This window comes from Chroicocephalus ridibundus, chromosome 8, assembly GCF_963924245.1.
Source record: "Chroicocephalus ridibundus chromosome 8, bChrRid1.1, whole genome shotgun sequence".
Taxonomy (NCBI): domain Eukaryota; kingdom Metazoa; phylum Chordata; class Aves; order Charadriiformes; family Laridae; genus Chroicocephalus; species Chroicocephalus ridibundus.
The window spans coordinates 38,332,433-38,351,908 of record NC_086291.1 but is presented as its reverse complement, the minus strand read 5'-3'; the positions used below and the strand labels follow the sequence as shown (position 1 = coordinate 38,351,908).

The window sequence follows — 19,476 nt, the reverse complement described above, 5'->3', positions numbered from 1 at the left end:
ACTTCAATGATTGGTATCCCCCTGACCTGGGGCTGGGAGAACTGGTGGGACGGTTGGGGATGAAGGCAGAGTTTAGCTCTGAGCCAATTCTTATGATGAAGTACTACCTGTAGGCACTATGTTAATGTGAGCAGCCAGGAGAACACCCTGCACAACACGGAGCACGGGGCTCAACACACCACCACAACTCTACAGCTGCCCCAGAAAGACCTTGAACATGCCAAATAACAGCAGCCTTGGGTGCCTGTCCACAAAGTTTATTACAAAACTATGTACTGCCAGTCTAGTTAAAGGAAAAAAATTTTAAAAGTCCCTGACAGTTTTCCTGTGCCAGGCTTCACTCTTCTCCCCGTGGCTACAGTGCAGTTCTCCAGGTACTGCTTACAATGGCTTGCCATCCAGGAGTGTCTTCACATTAACTTGTTACAGCAGTGGCTCAAAATTCAACATTAGGTCGCATTAAAATGGGAAGAAAACACTTATAAAAATCTCTCTCAGTTCTAAAACAGGTAAGTAAAAGTTAAACACCTGCGGGAAAGGCCTCACAGTGCAGAAAGCTTTGAGCTCTTTTCCTGTGCAAGTTTTCTTGGTCTGAAAGAAAAGGCACAAAACAGGAACATTAATAAGTTTGATTCTTTCCCAGGAAGAGTAAAGTAGGTGATGAGGAGCTATCTCTGTGTTCCTGGGGCTTGCTGCTTACTCCAGTGGCCTTGGCTACTGCAGCTCTGGACTAAAGCCAGATCTGTCTCTACCCAACCTCAATCTTGGAGGCACCTCATGGATAAAACAGAGCATGTGGACCTAGAGAGGCACTACTTACTGCCACAGGCCTGAAGCAATAAAACCAGAGCTACAAGCTGCTTTCTGAAAAGATACAGCCCAGAGCCTCAGTTCTTTTAAAAAAAAAAAAAAAAAAAAGAAGACAAGATTGCATCAGTCTGTTTTGTGAGCACCTCCACACGCCTGCAGCCTGTTCAGCCTTTGCTTTATTAACGTTGGTGTGTTCCTCCAAGGATGAGTATTTCCAGGAAAAAAAAATGAGGGAACATATGCTGTAACACAGACTAAGCCTGGCTCAATGTAATACTGGCCTGGTCTCCCCAGTTAGGGAATGCTGAAGGGCCAGTGCTCCCTCCACCTGTCCAGAGGAGCCCCTAGGTCCCTCCGAGAGAGATTTCAGACCTCGACTACTACTGCCAGCACCCCAGCACTGCTCCTGCGCTCCCAGCAGTGCAGGGGGACAAGCACAGTCTAAACTACTGACACTTACTTAGGGCACCATTTTGATATCCACAGGGTCATAAGCTGAAGATTTCATCTTTTCCAGTGGCTTCTTGAAGAGCTGCCGCAGGCCCTCATAGCAAGGCTTCTCCTCATACTCCAGTGCCATGACTTGCTGCAGGTAGCTCTGCAGGGCATCTGCAAAGCAAGGAAGGTGACTGCATGGAGCAGCACAGCAGCCCCAGTTGTCCTTACGAAGCTGCCAAAGGGCCTTCTCAGCCCACTCTCCCTGGAGACAGCTCACCCACCTGCCTTGGCCAGCTCCACACAGAGGAAAACAAACCCAGAGACTAATATGAAGCTCAAAGATAGGATGGGGAAATAACCTCTTGCCCCAAATGTTGCATTTTTAAAGCCACCAGAAGACTTGCCTCTCCAGCAAGGCTCATGAATACAGAAAATGGGCAACAGCACTCCTTGTTTTGCTGTAAAGAAAACAAGGGATTTGTTCACAGGAGGAGCCTGTCAACCAGTCCATGCACTCCTTCATGACTTCCTTCACTGTGGCCAGTGGAAGTCATCCTGGATTAGCACCACAGCACAGAGAAGGTTCTAGCTGCAAGTGCAGTCAATCCTCCTTCCCCAAGCCCCACTGTCACAGACACCAAGCCCATACCTGGAATGGGTCTCTGCCTGAAGCACACTCGGAGAAGGCATGTCACATCCCCTTTGTACCTGGAATAATCAGTGCAGAGTGCTGTCAGGTGAGAAGCAATGGAGCAGGCACCTGAACCACCTGTCTTTGGCAACAGGGACAAAAAACAACCAAAAAAAGGCTGAATTCAGATGGCCACGTTCTGAATGGAGCCGAAATCAGGGTTCACCAAATGCCCTTTGGCCAGGCTCAGCCTTTACTGTGGGATTTACCCACACCCCAATAGCGTGCTATGACCCAGTGATTTCAGTCACAAAGTCTCCCTCACTGCTTTCTGCTGAGCATTTCCCAAAAGAGCAGATGATTTCTCCTACTTTTCCTTCTTCTCCACCACACTTTCTACTTTGTCCAGCTCATCAGACCAAGGCAAGGAGCCAGAGAGCCATTTCAGAAGACAGTAGCCCAGAGATTCCAAATCACTCCGGCGAGATGGTCCTGATGGGAAAGAAGAGATATTCACGTGTGAAAAAACAAGAGTTTGGGAACCATCTCAGAAGAGGCCCGGGCCTCTCCTCCAAAGGCCCTTACTTAGGGCTCCAGCACAACCTTGGCGGTCTCTATTTAAGGTGCCCCTTCTGTAAAACAGGCAGCCTCATGAAGAGGCAACAAGTCTAAAGAGCAGAAGTAAAGAAATGCAAGAACTTCATTAAGATAGGCTCCAGGATATCAATACTTCTAGGAGCCTGTTAACTTGTACAGTTGAGGAATCACCTCCCAGCCTCTGGAGGAAGATGGGAGAGAACAGTTACAACCCAGCCAGGAGAGGAACTGGCTAATTTAATGCCTTTACAGCTCTCATTGCTTCAAGGTCAGAGCAGAGCCTGCTGCAAATCTGTTTTGGGCAGGGATCCAGCCTGGCTTGAAACAGATCCCTGCTAAGCCAGCACGGAGCAGCCCTGTTTTCTATTCCTCACACGCCCGCAGCAGCCAAGGCTCCAGATGGAGCAGGAACATCCCTGCACCTCTTGCCGCAGTCACCGTGTGACCTGGCAAGTCCCAGCACAGCACCCAGGGAGAGGCAAGAGGAAACAGGCCAAATAGGAACTTGTTTCCAGGTGCCTGTGAATGCCTGGAAAGCAGCAAGAACAGGGAGCTCCAGAGAGCACTGCCACAGGAATGGCTCTAGCTGAGCTTTGCCGGCTCGTGTCAGAAACTGAGCCAGGCTCACCTGCTCCCTTGTGGCTGTCCAGGCTGATAAACTCTATAGTGCCTTCGTGAGGGGTCCTGCTGCCTTCGCGCTGGGCCACGTGCTTCCCTCCAGGGCAGTAACGAAACGCAAAGCAATAGCCTGCTAGGGTCACCTAGAAGTTGTCAAGAAGAGCGCGGTGTGAATTCTGTGTACAGAGTAGCCTGCGATCCTGCAGCACAACGCCAGCTTCAGCACCACAGACTGCACCACTCCCCTGCCCAGCAGCAGGAACCCATTTCACAAGCCCACCTTCACTGCCATTTCCTTGCAGTGCTGCTCCTGTCCCCTACCTGGGTGAGGTCTGTTGGGTTCAAATAGATGTTCTCAGCTGTGACGTCCCCGTGCACATACTCATTTTCATGAATGTACTCCAGGCAGTCTAACTAGGAGTAAAGAGAAGAGGTGAGCGTACCAGAACCAGGCAGACTCCTCCAGCACCCCAGCTATCACCGAGTTGGACCCTCCCCAGCTCCCCACAGCCGTGTGGAGGAGCACAAAAAGCACCATTATCTCACAGCCTCTAATGTTCAAGTGTCAGGTTTCTCTCATTCTCCTTACCCAGAATTCCTTCAAGGTGACATACTGCTCAAAAGATGCTACTCAAGTTTACAACAAAGAGATACTACTTAAAGATCCCAGCCAACCCCCTGGATCAGCTTTAAAACACCTTTAAAAGATCTGGAAGAAAGTTATAGGTCTTTTCTGAAAAAGCCGCTTAGAAAGTATTGGTTTTCTACATACCAGCCGGACTACAATCTGAAAAGCTGCCTTCTCCCTCAGCAGGTATAAGCCATCATTCAGGACAGACTGAAGAGTTCGCCCTAAGTCAGAGAACACCAAGAACCTACAAGAGACAAGGGCTTAGCACACAGCAATATCTGATTTGACCATCCTGCAGCAGACACTCATCAAGCAATCCACCTGGATTAGACCCCCCTTCAACTCCAAGCTGACCTGGGCAAGCATTTCCTCAACTTTTGACAACAGAAAACTCCTTGAAAAGGAGAGACAGGGTGGTCTAGTGTTGTAGATAACAGTCTGAGTCTCTCCTTTGTATTAAACTTAAGAGGCAGGAATAAGGTGTCCCCTGGCCTGAGGGGCAGAAGCAGCAAAAGCACTGACTTCACCAGCAACACAAGGACTGAAGGAAACAGGATAATGAGAGGTAAACCATTTGTTAATCAATGAGACAAAAGCAGTGCATAAGGTTGGGAGCCCAAGGGACTGTGAGAAAAGGAATAACAGACATCAAGGAGAGAAGAGGCAAAGCCCAAGAAGATGGCAGCTGTGGACAAAAGAGCTCAGCTGTGCCCTTCGCAGAGTCACCTCACCTGTAGCTATCTGCATGCAGTCCAAAGCCAAGGCAATTGGGGATTCCCAGCAACGGCACAGAGTGCCACTTCTTCCACTTCTCCACTAGAAGGAGAGAGAAGAGGACAGGGTGTGGCAGACTGCTAAGGAGCTCCAGAACAAAGGAGCTCAGTCAGCGATGCCCCTTCTCCGAAGGCTGCTCTGCCCTCTTCAGCTGGAAGTCTCTCTCATACTGATTCTACCCCAAAAAATGCCAGCCCCGTCCGTGGGGTATTGGCATGTCAATGCACATAGCGCTGCAGAGCGAGAGTAAGACAGCAAGGATGCTGGGGACACCAGGCTAGGGCATGTGGTTGCCATAGGGATAGGGAAAACAAGAAGGGCAGAGAGAGGGATGAAGAAGCAGATTTTTACAGTCCTCCGAGAAGTGCAGGTTTGCTATGACTTGGTCCATCAGCCCTGCTCAAACACCCGCTCACGTTCTCTGGTCAGCTCTGTCTTGCTCAGGTTTTTGGGTCAATGGAGCAACTACCAGACAGCAGCTGACAGCAATGCCCGGGGAAGGGACACAGAAGAGAGAGGGAGCCGAGGCAGGTCAGGCTGCAGGGCTGAACAGCCACCCCTGAGATGAAGACAAAACACAGGTAGAGCAAGAAAGCTTAAAAATGCCAATATTGCGGTGTACTGAGGTACAGAGACCGCTGGGAGAGCAGGCTCTTGGCCAAACTTCTCGGCACTCTGGCACCAACCAAGCAGCAGATTAGTTTATTCTGGCCTGGCCTTCCAAGAGACTCACAAAACTGAGGAGAGAGGGATGGCAGTTCTCCTAACAAGCAGCCTAGTCCTCACCCTTCTGAGAAGCACCAACCTGTGCCTGCCTTCGCAGCACGCTGGAAGAAGTTCTGTTCGTTGTAGATCTTCCCATCTTTGACATCCTAAAGGCAAGAGGAAGGAGAAGCATTACTTCAGCCACACACACCCTGCTGAAAAGGGAAACTTGGGCAAGACTGCTGTAAGTAACTCATTTTAAAATAAGCAATGACCCACCCCCCAAAAAAATCAAATACCAGATCAGCAACAGAGCTGAAAACAGAGCTCAGGTCTTTTGGTTCACTATTTAATGCTGCACCTAACCACCACAAAAACCCTGAGCATCAGCACAGAACAAAGGAGCAGCTGTGTCACATTGGACATTTCAAGCACTACCGCTTAGGATTGTCTGTGGGTTAAAATGCAAACCATCTGGCAACCTAGAGCAAGCTCTAGGCCCAAAGCTGCTATTTTAAAGGCAGCCAGAGGCAACCTTCTTATCCACAGCACAGATGAGGTCATTTCTGCAAACAGGCAAGTCCCAGCAAAGAACTGTAACATTTTATTCTAGCTGTCAGAAAGTGAGACAAGAAAGTCTCTGTTTGTGACATTCAAGTGTCTGGGTAATGTGCTGAAATCTTACAATCCATCTTTTTAAACCAGTGTTACTGTTCTTTTACTACTGCTGTTACCAAGTGACCTGAAACCCATAGTTTACAGTCAATATGTGTTTGCCTACACACATGTATATACATCCTCAGCATCCTGCAAGCTCACTTAGGACAGATGCTGTTTGCACATGGGAGGAGGCAGCGGTTTTATATCCTGGCGGGTTTGATACCAAAGGCCCTGCCCACAGCTGGCCGAGGAAGCTGGAGCAGCAGCAGGCTCCAGACAACACAACCAACCATCTTCCGGAGGATAATTCATTCTGCACCTTTCCTGGTGAGCCAACCCGAGCCATCAAGCCCAGGAGCTAAAATGCTCTCTCATGTACCCCATCCCACTCAACAGCTCTCTGCCACCGCAAGGGCTGGGCCACACTGTCAGAAGAGCACCGAGCAAAGCACCAAAAGATGCCAAAGGTGCAAAAAAAAAAAAAAGGAGTTGGGAGTGTTGCATACAGAAGGGACTACAGCATCCCACCTACTGGTTATAGTTTTGTGGCAGTCAGCTGTCTTTTCTCATTAACACTGTATTCTTTCTCCGTCCTCTTAAATGTCTCTTCTGACAAAAGGGAGAGGGATTTTTCAAGTGCCTGCAAGAGCAGGCACCAGGACCCCACAGAGCCACTGGTCATCACTGGTTTTCCCACAGACCCCTAAGAGCCACAGCAGACAAGAAAACAGTCTTTCTGCTCTGGCTTGTGAGTTATGGGAAAATCAATCAATTGGCTTTCCATTGCAGAACAGCTACTACTGGAAAGAGCACATTTCTGGAGAACCCAAGTTATTGGCAAGTGCCTAGAAAGCTGGCTCGGAACTCCACCCATAATTAGTTTGATTTAAAGACATGCTCTGGCCTTAGTCTCTCAGTGCTGGTTCATCACACTGTCCCAGCACAGCCAACAAGTTCTAACCTCTCCAGTCTTCCCAGACCACAGTGGGGTAAACGCACACCTGCCATACAGGAAAAACGCAGGTCTGACTTTCATTAATCAATTAATTAATCTCCACCTTACACCACCAAATTCAGTTTGGGAGATTACTGAGCCTGGCAGACCAAAAAGGCACCCTTCTGTGATGAAGGCTTTTTGGTTCTGTTTTTTATTTTAATCGTCATATCTATTTTCTTCACACCTTTAGTGGAAGGGCCAACTTCTGAAACCCAGGCATGACACTCTCAGGAAGTTATATCCATCTCATAAGCTAGAAGGGGCCTCCGTGACTACTTTCCCTGAATTCCTCGGACACTCTTGGGTCAAATGGGTCAGGCCCTAGGCACAGTACATTACATGCTATTCCTTACCCAAACAGATCAAAACTCACAAGTTTGAGGGAGTAGCTTTGCTTTTGAGGACATGTTCCAGATGCTGCCTGTGCTGTGGAAGGACAGAACAGATGTGGTTACAGGAGCGTGCAAAAGAGGTATTTCCAGTGTCAGCTGCGTCGTTACACACAGCCTGCGCAGCTGGCTTTTACTTATCCTCTGTTTCTTTCACTCGGTCTTTGCAAAAGCATCCTCTGTGACAGCATCTTCCCAGATCACTACAAAATACTTCTTACCTTGCTCCAGAAGCACAGCAGCCCTGACATGCTTCCAATGCAGCTCTGCTTAAGCCACAGAAGCATCTAGGCATGGCTATGGTACTGGGGTGCTTTGGAGGCAGTACATAAAGAACAAATCATTAGCAGAATCTCAAAGGCACCCCAAAATTCATTCACTGAGCATTCCCTCCAGCTCACTGTGTAGTTTGTCAATGCTGTAATGGATAGCAAAGTCCCTTCTGCTCTGCACGGATGTTAGAGTTATAGGTGGCCTTCCTCCTCCGAAAAGATTTGCACCCATTGCTTGGCCTTGGGGTAGTTCCTCTTCTGCTCTCAGGCTGAGGGCAACACACAGGTCACCTGCTGCTCATCACCCAAAAGGTGGGTCTATAAAAGCACCCTCCATTCTAACACACTAATTTTCTCTAACATCACGTCTTCTTAAGGATGTGGATGCCCAGACTTTGTTATGCAACAGCATATGTAATTAAAAATAAACTGAAACCAAATGTCAGGCAAAGCTTATTAATGGATAAAATTCCTCCCGAGTAGTGTTTTCAAGTTAACAATGGAGAATAAGACTGGAACCTTTTCTTTGGAAGTTTACAACTGGACTGGAGAGAAAAGATCAGCAGTCACTAGACAGCTGAGGAGCAGCCCAGATGAGCTGGCTGCTTTCTTTTGGCCTCCAAAACAGGCTGAGAACCCAAAACTGGTATTTAGTTGACACCAACAGCACCTACAACACAGGAACTCCTGTACATGCCGGCAGCACTTGGGCTTTGAAACTAAAAAGCAGGAAGAGGAAGGACGGTGCCTGATGATATGTATTTTGTGAAACATCGAGCGGAGACTGTCGTTACGCTGGTGTCAACATCCCCGCTAGGATGCCCTCCGTGGGAACGCCGGAGCCCGGTGGCTGCCACCCCAGAGGTGCTTTGGGGACATCCCGACAGCTGCCACCGAGCACGGACAGCGGGGCCCTGCGAGGCGTCCGGCCAAACCGCCGGGGATACGCTCCCGCCCCGGCCCACCCCCGTCCCCTGCCCCCCGCCCCCGGTAACGCCGGGCCCGCTCCCTCCCCCCTGGGACCCCACAGCACCTTCGTACATGAGCCCGCAGCCGCCCTGCTCCAGCAGCCGGACCAGCCTCCACTGCCGGCCGCCCCAGTCCGTCAGCACCGCCTCGGCCGGCAGCGGCACGGCCGGCACACACCGCGCCTTGCGGGGCGACCGGCCGCCGGGCCTGGCGGGGGCGCGGGCGGGGGGCCCCGGCGGGGGGGCGGCGGGGCTGCGGGCCTGCTGCCGCGGCGGAGCCGGCGCCGCCTGCTCGGTCTCCTCCTCCCGCGGCGGCGGGGGCAGCCTACCACCGCAGGCCGGGCAGAAGCGGAAGACGGGCTCCACGCCACGCCCGCACTGCGGGCAGAACCGGCTCCCCCTGCGGGTACAGCGGGGACAGCCGTCAGCGCCCGCCCGCGCCCTGCCCCACCGGGCCGCCCCGCTCCCGCTCCCACCGCCACCACCTTGAGGAGGCGCCGGCCGTCTCGCACCGCGGCCGCTCCGCCGCCGCCGCCAGCCCCTGCCGCCCCCGGCCCGCCATGGCCGCGCCGGGAGCCGCCCCGCCACCTGCCGCGCGTGCGCCCGCGCTCCCCCCCTCCCCCGGAGCGGCCGCGCATGCGCAGGAGCCGCCCCCACGGCGGGGCATTCCGTCAGGGGGCGGCCGCGGGGCACCGTGGGTCGCGGCCCCGCTGAGACAGGAACAGCCTGGCGCGGGCAGCCTGGGCCCGAGCCGGGGGAAGGAGCCGCCTCGGCGGGGGCTAGCGGCTGCCTGGGGTCTTCTCAGGCCTCCCTCAGGCGGGGTCGGCCCCTCAGGGCTCCGGCTTTTCGTCTGTCCGACTTAACAAACGACAGCTGCTGAAGAACGACGTTTACAGAACAGTTAGCGAGTGCTGGAGTTAGTCACATAGGGCTGGGAGGAGTGACTATATTCAGTGTATGTGCGCGTTGTACGCCTATAAACCTCAAGCACGCTCCCGTGTATGCCGGTGAAGGAGGCGCGCGTGAGCCTGGGCCTGTCCCCTCAGGCAGGGGGAGGCGGAGGTTGGCTGGGGAAGGTGACAGGGTGGGTGCACAGCAGGGACCTGCAGTTTCACGTCCCAGAGAGGATTACGTCTCGCCTGTAACTACATTGCTTTTCAAGAGCCCGTCCCACGAGCCATCCCAGCACCATAGCCACGCGGCGCAAACAGGAGCGAAGAGGACAGCAGGTGACACAACGAAGAGCCAAATGGCAGCAGTTGCTCTCACAACTGCTTAGTGGGGAGCAAGGAATGAGTGTGTACGGTGTACGACTAATGAGGGGAGCAGCAGTGGAAGGCAGAATAAAATAACACACGGTGTATCAGCCCCGGGACTGAGCCCACCACAGAGCTCTGGGGCTTGGAAGGTGCTTCTCCAGACAAGGTATTCTGCACAGCCCTCATCCTGGTCGCTCCTTCCCAATCCCTCCAAACACCAGCACATCTTCCTAACATTCGCTAAGCACACAAAAGACTCCCAGCAAAGCCAAAACTCTGTCAAATTGCACTGGGAGGCACGACACATGTTCAGATTGGTTTCTGCAGCCTGTTGCTGGGATTTTTCTTTGACACATGGACACTGTCAGGAGCGACAGGGCAGGTTGGCAGGGTTCTCGCGTCCCTCCACACCACTTTCAGCAGGACACTGCACTCTACAATCGCCCTTTTTCATTTTTCTCTGGCATTGCAGGCAGCAGCAGGGGTGCGCTGGATTGGCTCACCTTCCTTCTCATCTCCCGCTGCACAGCCTTTTCAGTTCCAGTTATTCCTGCAACCCATGCAGGTGCAGATGGCAATTCCTTTGTTAACCAAAGCATCCCCTCAGTATTTTGACAGAAAAGAAGCAGTCCCTCTTCATCAAATTGGTTTGTATTTCCCTTTGTAGGCTGGTGTGTGCTATTTTGTCTTCCCCTAGTTCTTGCATTGAGACCAACGATCATTGTGCTAAAGGCCTCCACAGTGACTGGTGTGAATGCCTTGTTTCCGAAATGTTTTATTAAGCCTTGTGGTTACCTTTTTTTTTTTTTTTAAACTTTTTAAAACAGTGTTAATTCATGATCCTAGCTCTACAGTTTTGTTGGTGGTTGCCTAGGGAACAGTGATCGTGACCTGATTGCATTCAATTTGGGCAGGGAATAATCCATTCAGGAAACAAAAATACGTCGTGCTTTAAAAAGTCAGGTCCCATAAATACAAGGAAAACTCTGAGAAAAACTGGTGATGGGAAAAGGCAGACAGAAAACTGTGTAAAAAGACAATTCTTTAAGATTTATTTCCAGGATCTGCTAAGCCAGCATCACGGAAGAGAAACCGCACCCTATTTCAGTGGCGTATTGAAAGTACTATTTAGCAATAAAAAAAGAAAGCAATAATAAATGGGTGAAAGGGGAAATAGATAGCAATTTTCTCCACTTCGTAACTGGTAATTTGCATCGGCAGTGTGGCAGGGTGAGCTGGGTGCCTGCAGTTACGCTGTAGGGAATTGTGTCCATGAGCATTGCACCCTCTGCCTGGTCTCAGCTCAGCAGGAATTTTCTCCTTGTTTCCTTCCTCAGGCATTGAAAACTGTCCCGGAGTTTAGGCTGCAGAGGGGGACAGACTCCTGGAGAGCCTCCAGAGAGCAGGACGGAGCAGACCCTGAGGTTGGGCTTTGCTGCTTTGAGCCTTTAGGCTCTCAGGCCCCACAAGTGAGCGCGGGAGCCCCCAGCCCAGAGCTGCTGAGGTGTTCTAAAGGGCTCTCAGGGCACACAGGAAGGGGGCGAGGAATTGGGGAGCGCCTGGGGCTGGTCCTGGAGCAGGTGTCAGGCTCTGAATGCTGGGGATGGGCCACTAGGCTGCTGTGCCCAGCATGGCCGCAGCAGGGTAGGAGTGGGCTGGGAGATCTGAGGCCATTCAAAGGCTGAGACAGAGCAAGAAACGGGGACCTTGTCCTTGTCCTCTTCACCTGGGAGTGGCCTGGGAGCATCCCAGACTTGACACAGCCCTCTGCGTGCCCTCGTGTTCCCTTGAGAATCCATTTGCGCGCTTGATCTCCGCAGCAGAGGCAGCCTCCCACCACGTGGCAATGCACAGCTTGGGAACAGCTTCCTGTAGTTTTAAACCAGGTCCATCCCTGCAGTGTTCCTTGAAGCTCTGCTCTAGGAAGTGAAAATATTCCTTCCTTTTTTCCCCTCTCACTGACCCCTCTCCAGCTCCCTTCCTCGTGGCCCTGCCAGGCTGCAGTGTGCACGGAGTCTGTCCCCATGCGGACTGCTCTGTCTCCCTGCTCTGCTGCTCCTTTGCCAGCCGCCCTGCCCGTGCTTGCGCATCCCTGTGCTCCCAGTGATGCGTCCTAGAGCCCTTTTCCCTTGGTTAGCGATGCAGACGGGCAGGCGAAGCACCTGCAAGCACTCCAGCATCCCTTTCCTGAGGGATAGAGCTCGTTTCGAGCTGCATACACACAGGGTTACTTTTACATCGCCTTGAATTTAATTATATTGAATTGCGTTTGATGCCTGGCTGCTCAGACGCTTGACATTGTGCAATCAACCCCTTCCCAGCTTTTCACAGTCACCTTTGGATTTGACCACTGAAACACACTACAGCGTCAGCAAGATCTCCTTGCTTTTATGTGTGCGTTGACTAGCACAGGTCTGGCACGAATCCTGGCCGTTTATTCCGACCCCTCTCTCCTAACTTTTAAGCAGTTAGTTTACAAGCAAAACCTCACCTATAATCCACCTTCGCATCCTCAAGAGCTTTTGTGGAGAGATTTTTGTTAAAGTTTTGCAAAAAACGTCATTTGTATATCATCTAATTCACCGTTATTTACATCTTCCATGTAATTCTAGCAAGGCTTCCCTCCTCAAACCCACACCGGACATTGCCTCAGCATTGCGTGTTTATCCACACACTTTCTAATGCCATTATTCTTTCCATCTTTCAGCAAATTTGCCTGGTACCCAAGCCAGCATTAAGATCCCAGAGTTTCCTGTGGATCCCGTGTGGAGCCCTTCCTAAAAATTAGCCTGGCGTTTGCCACCTCCCTCTCTGGTGCTGGGGATGTTGGGAACATGCCGCCTCCCTCCCACTGCGGGTGCGGGCTCTGCCCTGGGCATGCACCAGCCCAGTGGGTTTCCAGCAGAATTCCAGTTTCTGATGGGTTTGACAAAATACACTGGTCTTAATTTTTGCATGGTATGCAAATTACGTTCAGAATGTATTTTCACCTGTGTGAACGTGGTTTTTAACCTGATGGGGGTCTTACTGTTTTCCCTGTTTGAAAAAAGAAAATGCCAGTTTTGGAAGAATTTTTGGTTTATTTCACTTTATTCGTTTTAATTCTACTATTTGTTTGTATTTTGGCTAGCTTGTGTTGCTGTTAAAGCATCCTCCTGCAGGTTCAGCGTGGTATTGCATTAGGATCTCCCTTGCTAGGAGCCACACATCCACGCTGGCTACGCCGTATCTCCCTGTTGCTTGCAGGCATTTTCCTCTGTATTTGATTTTCACTTTGTCCAACTAGTTTCTTTATTTTGTGTCGTCCCTTCTGGCAAGGATCAGTAAGCCTGCAGGGGTTTTTCACCCTTGACTACACCAGTTTACAGCTCAGGGGATGCCCCTTCTCGTGGTTCTCCAACTGGGGGCTCCAGATGCAGCCATTTCGGGTGCTTTGCTGTGGCACTTCCCCGCTTCAGGTCTCCCCAGGTGGCGGTTTCTTGCTCTCACAGCCTCGTAGCCCCCCTTAGCATTTGGGGGTATTGTCCCCATCCTCTCCGGGTGGTTTATAGGCAAGCCGCAGTGCCCTCCTCTGTTCATCCTCCATGTTTCGTGGTCCACTCCCTGCGGATTCATGCGGATTCACTTGCACGTAACCTGTTTCACTGGCTGGAGCCGATGCCCCCCCTCGCCCTGATCACACACCAGCCCTCCACCACCTTCTTCTGACCCTGGGCTGTCCCCATCCCTGCGCCGTGGGGTTTCCCCATGCCTTATCCGCATCTAACCCATGCTGCACTCCCCTCCCTGCCGGCACCGCAGCCATCGCAGAGCACTTCATCTTGTCCTGGCAGCCTGCTTTTTTAATGTCCCTTTTTTTCTGACGTTTCTTAGTCAGGAACTCAGGGACAGAGTTGAGAATTTACCCCTGGATGATTCCCCACCCCGCTGCCCACTCATCGCACTGTCTATCCTCCATTTAAAACCCCGCCTATGATGGTTTTCATTTTAAGGGCTGGCACCCCGGCTCAGTTTTAGTTTAGCCAGAGCTTATCTTTCCTGGACATTCTTCCTCAATCACATAAATTTCTTTAATTGTTTTCTAAGCCAAAATCCAAGGCACATATCCAGCTACCTGCCCACCCTCGCTGAGCTGGCAGCACTGCCTGCCCTGGATCCAGCATCCTCTAAAGCGGTGTTTTATAGGAATTTTTAATTGTCCCTTGGTCTTGGAAGAGGGAAATGTCTACGCTTTTGGGACAAGACCCGTCTCCCTCTGGTCTTTGTGTGTTGAGGATGGTCTGTGCTGCTGTGCAGGCAGCTGGGGTGGCAGCAGAAAGATCCCTGTCTCCTCCCTTCAGGCATCTCCTTGGTGTCTGCTCAGTTATGTCTGCCTTATCTCACCCCTGGCTTCCCAGCACGGCTGCCAGCAGCCCAAGCGCGTGACTTATCGGATTTACGTGCTGGCAGAGATCTACAAGCTTTGACAGAGCGCCCAAAGCTGCCAGTTCTTCAATCGCTCTTAATGAAATGAAGCTATTCCTTTGTGTTTACACACCTCGGATCCTGAAGTGAAGTGATGCCGCTTGCGCGGTGCTGCCACGGTCCCAGGAGAGGCCTTGGGAGCCTTTTGGCTCCAAACTGCTCATTCCAATCCAGTAGCCGTAAGAGGTGCTGGCGCAGGAGGGTGTGGGAAGTGGCCCTGGGGACACCGGCCAGCCTCTCTGGGGTGAGGGGACAACTAGCTTGCCCTTGGGCTGAGCCTGCCCGCGCCTGTCCCGGGCTGTGCTGACTGCCCAGCTCCACTCGCCACCTCTCCGAGCACAGCGGAATGCTTAACCAGACACGGAGGAGCAGCAGCTGTTTCCAGCCATGTCTCCCCCATGCCAGTGGTGCACCGGGGTCTATCAAGGGCACTGAGCTCTGTAACCCCCAGCGGGGATGCAGGGGCAGAGCAAGAACACCCCAGGGACACTTTGCAGGAGGTTGATGTGGCCAGAGATTGCACCAGCTCCCAGCAGAGCACTGCCAGGGAAATCACACTTCCAGGAGGTCAGGTGTGGGGAAGAGCAGCAGGGGATCCTGAAAAGCTTCCTCCCGTGCCAACCTGCCCAGCCCACGGAAATCTTCCTGTGGCTGAGCATTGCAAGGGGAGCGCATCCATCTTCCCCGCACATCTCCCCAGTGCTTCCAGAGTGGAGGGACGCACTGGGAGACCCCAACCTGAGAGCCAAGGCTGGGGGGCTGCAAGCTGGCATGCCTTGGGCGGCAAGGGAAGTGTGAGAGGACCCCGGGTTAATCTGGTCCTTGCCCAAAGAAGCACCTGCACCTGGGTAAAGCAGCATGGTCACTTCATTCCCCCTGGGATGTGGGGGGAAATCTCTCCTCCCCAGGCCCCTGTGGTGGTCTCGCAGCAGGCTGAAAAGTCGAACCTCTTCACCACCACACCGGCGCTGCAGGTGCCTGGGAGGATGAGCTGCAGCAGCCCTCAGAGTCTTGCTTGGGAAGTGATAAGCACATCTTTCCATAGAATACAACCAGAAGGGAACCCTCCATCCCTTCTGCTTTTATGCAGCCGGTGTTCCCAGGAGAAATGGTTGTTCCCAATCCACCCGGCTGTGCGGAGCAGATCCCGGTGTCCATGGCCAGAGAGGATTCGAGCACACACACACACACACTCCCCTTCTACAGCAGCAGACCCTCGATGATGGGGCGGGAGGTGGTGTGGCTGTGCGTGCTCCTGGCACTGGGAGACAGGCAGGAGTGGGGCTCGTCTTCTGCAAGTCTGGGGGAGCAGAAGGTGCTGGATCTGGACCCCACTTTCCTGGGAACCATCATTCCTGCGTTTCCCTCCTGGGCGGTGGTGCTTGAGGGTGAAAAATGCCAGTCCTGGGATTGCACCATCCAGCACTGCAGCAGAGTTAAGGAGCGGTAAGAAACTAGGACAAGATGGGAAAAGCTCTCAGCAGAAATCAGTGTGTTTGTCCCCGGCCCAGCAGCTCACAGGATGCGGTGTCCAGGGAAGCCCTCGCTGCGTGTCCCCGAGCCACCAGCTGTCCTGGAGGAAGGTGCCACTGGGCATTACGGGGTGTCTACCCCGCTCACGCTCCCTCCTGCCCTCGCAGGGAGCAGCAGGAGCAGGAGACTGAGAGGGAGGGAAAGAAGCAACACAGAGGTGGTGGCACAAAGACAGCAGTGGTGAACATCCGCCAAAGTCCTTGCCCGGGTACTGCCCTGGGGTGGCAGGGTGGTGGGGAAAGCAGAGGAACCAAAAGGGAAATCGTTTAGCAATGTTCCTCTTCCCAACATCTGCGTTTCCCTGCTGGCTGCAGGAGGGCAGATGAGGAGCCATCGCGCCCTGTGCCGGGTGTGGGCCATGTGTCTAAGCTGGCATGGCTGCGCTGGGGACATCCTGGCACGTCCCCCCCATGGCCCCTCTGCCAACCCATCCTGCATTTCAGATCTTGTTCAGGTGGCGAAGGGGAGGCATTGCCTCCATGGGCAGATGAGGTCATTTCCTGGTACCAGCCAGCACCTTTCAAACAGGTTTAACCCTGAAATTGGGAATAGGGTGGGCAGGGTCAGGGTTTCTGAACCAGGTGGATGGTCTGAAACAGGGTGATGGGTGTCCCTGCTGCTGGTGATGGGGTGGCCCCAGTGGCTGCCTGCTGGGAAGATGGGGGGTGACAACAGCCAGCATGGGAAGGTGGTGGAGAACAGCTTGAGCCAGCGGCCTCGGGGACACGCAGGCAGCAGGAGCAGGGTTGGCAGGCTTGGCCTGCAGCACAGGGGCTGATTCCTCCTTTCAGACGCTGATGGGAGTGATGGGAGGTCTCCCCCATCACTACCCCAAGCAAGCGCTCCCTCGCTGCCTGATACAGCCCTGCCCTTTCCTGACAGCACCCTGTGGGCTTCTCCTGTGTCCCTGCTCCATCTGGCAGCGTGTCTCCAGCACGCTCATGTGCTGGGGCGCGAGCTGCGTCACCTCGATGCTACTGTGCCTCATTTGAACACCTCCTGCCTCCTGTTCTAGGAGCCATGATGAGCCTGTAAATACTTTCTTTGGCAAGACTTTTGTTTTGATCTAATCACTCAGCTTCCTTCAAAGGCTGGCACGGAGAGGAACTGTGTGAGGCAACAGGGCAGGTCACGGGTAGAGCCAAGGCGGCTGCAATTGGGGAGGATCAAACCCAGGCTCCAGCAGGGGTGTGGACGGGCTCGGCCCGGGCTGAGATGAGGCTCCGGCGTGTCACCCCAGGCACCAACTGTCCCAGATCCTCCCCAGGACCATAGTCGCCTGTGACTCTACCGCTGGCTGCAGGCACCATCTGATGGGTCCCTACGCTGCGGTGAGCGCTGGGCGCAGACCCAGGGCGAGACCTTCCTCCTGCTGTTCCCCCTGGGACTGCAGCAGGATGCTGTGCAGCAGGGTGACAAGTGACGGGGGAAGGCAAACGGAGAGATGACGGGCCCTGAGTGGGACCACGCTCGGTGGGAAGGCACACGCCATCCCCACGCCCAGCCAACCTGCATTATTCACATTTCAAAGGGCACGTGCGGCTCTGCTGAGGGATGGCAACTCGCTGAGCCGGCCCCTGAGCCCTGTAATGAGCTTTGCTGGATGCTGCTAAGTAGACAAGTGCGAGCTGGAGAGCTTTGCTGTGGTCTGGTGGCTGCTCGGTTGTCCCCAGCAGATGGGCTTCTGCTCCGCTGGTGTCTGTTGACACAGAACACAGGGACATGGCTCCTGGCTGTGGCTCTGCAGACAGGTGATAGCTCTGTGCATCGCCCAGCGCAGCGGAGTGGGAGATGGGACCCAAGCACAGGCCAGACAGTGGGGACACTTCTTCTGCGGCCATCCCAGACAGCACAGCACAGCACCCTCTGAGGAGAGCATGGCCAGCGGGGAGAGACCCGGCAGAGACTCCATTATAGGGCCAGACCTGCAGGTTGTAACTCGCCCCAGGTGCCCCAGAAAGCCAAACCTTGTCTTTTGCCAGCCATGAGAGGCTGCCAAAGCTGCTGAGGTGGTGTGCAGGGTCTCCCCTTCCAGCTTGATGTGTCCCGGCAGAGCAATCACGGGGTGTCACTCTGCATTCGTACACAGCTATCTTTAAAGCTGATATTGCTGCTTCCCTCTCTCCCTTACTGAGACAGCTTCACCCTTGCCCCCGTTCTTAGTTTATTTTCGCCTTTCCCAGGGGCCAGTAGGGCCTGGTGGATGGCTACCAAACCCCAAGATTAAAAGATGGCAGAACACCATCTCCAAAGCAGTCGTGCTCGAAGTGCTCACTGCAGCATTCATCTAAACAGAGACCTCAGAAAAATTGCTTCTCTCCGTCACATGGGGAAAGGCAGCAGCTGGAGGCTTCCCCGCTCCCCTGCCTGCTATGGTCCGGAGGGGACGAGGGTCACCATGACACCCCAAATGCCCCCAGGCGCTTCAGAGCACCAGCTGCCCCAGGGGGACCCCACGCCCTTTGCTCATGCTGCGTCAAGCCGTGGCTGTCCCTGTCCCCATCGCCTCTCCCCCCCGTCCTCTTCCTCCTCCCTCTCCCGTAACATGCCCATGACAAACTTTCCCCCCCTTCGGTGTTCCCGGCATCAGCAGCCACATTTGCTCCTCCAGCCCCTTCTCCTGCCAACTTGGCAGCCTGCAGCGGGAGTGGGCAGGGCTGGCAGGGGACAGGCCGGGCTGCCGGCCGCTGGCCCCCGCAGGCCCCCTCCTCTGCCGGTACCTTCATCCTTATCTGGAAGGTGCCACTTGGCAGCTGGAGTGGCCCTGGAGCGCTGCTTTCCCACGAAGCCTGCCCAGCTGGAGAGGGCTGGAGCTGGCGCGTGCTTCCAAAAACTGGGGCAGGGCACGGCGCGGAGTGCTGCCATCTAGGATCGGGATGGACAGACGGACACCTGGGCACGGACCCTGCACCAGGATGCAAGTTCAGCCCAAATGGCCTGTGCAGCCCAGCCACACACGGCCGCTGCTCACACCGGGGAGAGCGTGTGAGCCCTGTGTGACGTACACACACAGCCCCGCGCACACACGCAGGGCCCTGCACACGCATAGGCCCCTCCCGCACACACACTCTGGTGTTCCCTGCAGATGGCAATGTCCCTGCGGGCACACCGGCAGCTCCACAATGGGACGCGCACTCATGTGCAGCGCCCCGAACACGTGTGTGCGCGCGCAAACACACGTGCTCCAGCATGTCTGTGCACGCATACAGTGCCCAGTGCACACTCACACCTGTGCGCGTGTGCGACGCCCAGTGCACACACACCCACACCTGTGCACATCTGCGATGCCCAGTGCACCCCCTGTCTGTGCAGATCTACACACATCTGCCACGCCCCGTGAACACACACACCGCTGTGTGGTGCTCTGCACGCATGCCCGGATGCAGAATGCCCCCTGCGCACGCACACTCGCACACTCACACTCACTCTCACACTCATTCACACTCACACTCACTCACCCTCACTCTCACTCATTCTCACCCTCACTCTCACTCACACAAACACACTCACACTCACTCTCACACAAACACACTCTCACACGCACTCTTACTCACTCTCACACTCACCCTCACACTCACTCACATTCACTCACTCTCACACTCACTCATTCACTCACACAAACACACACTCTCACAGTCACTCTCACACTCCCACACTCCCACCCGCGATGACGCACCCCCCGCTCTCCCGCGCGCCCTGGCCCCTCCCGCCGGTGCGGCGCGTGCGCGGG

At 54.1% G+C, this 19,476-nt stretch overlaps 1 protein-coding gene across 2 annotated transcripts; it reads right to left on the bottom strand.

The window, feature by feature from the left end:
• Positions 1-241: 241 nt before the first annotated feature.
• Positions 242-9,108, bottom strand: VRK3 (VRK serine/threonine kinase 3). 2 transcript variants are annotated; one of them, XM_063343187.1, is made up of 13 exons: positions 8,976-9,108; positions 8,556-8,890; positions 7,235-7,287; positions 5,305-5,371; positions 4,457-4,541; positions 3,867-3,969; positions 3,416-3,508; positions 3,105-3,237; positions 2,251-2,371; positions 1,898-1,956; positions 1,530-1,706; positions 1,271-1,419; positions 242-591 (listed from the first exon to the last, which is right to left on the bottom strand). In XM_063343187.1, the coding sequence occupies exons 1-12, from the start codon at positions 9,050-9,052 to the stop codon at positions 1,271-1,273; spliced, it is 1,452 nt and encodes a 483-aa protein (XP_063199257.1). In that variant the 5' UTR covers positions 9,053-9,108; the 3' UTR covers positions 242-591. The 2 variants fall into 2 exon arrangements, with proteins under 2 accessions (XP_063199257.1, XP_063199258.1); XM_063343188.1 differs by lacking the exon at positions 1,530-1,706.
• Between the last annotated feature and the right edge of the window lie 10,368 nt (positions 9,109-19,476).

Excerpts from the sequence above, each read along its gene's own strand:
- VRK3 (XM_063343187.1), bottom strand. The coding sequence starts at position 9,052 with ATGGCGGGCCGGGGGCGGCAGGGGCTGGCGGCGGCGGCGGAGCGGCCG. Across the intron at positions 5,372-7,234 it reads AAAGCTACTCCCTCAAACTT|GATGTCAAAGATGGGAAGAT; the intron begins GTGAGTTTTGAT and ends TCTTGCCTTTAG. Across the intron at positions 3,238-3,415 it reads ACCCAACAGACCTCACCCAG|GTGACCCTAGCAGGCTATTG; the intron begins GTAGGGGACAGG and ends GACAACTTCTAG.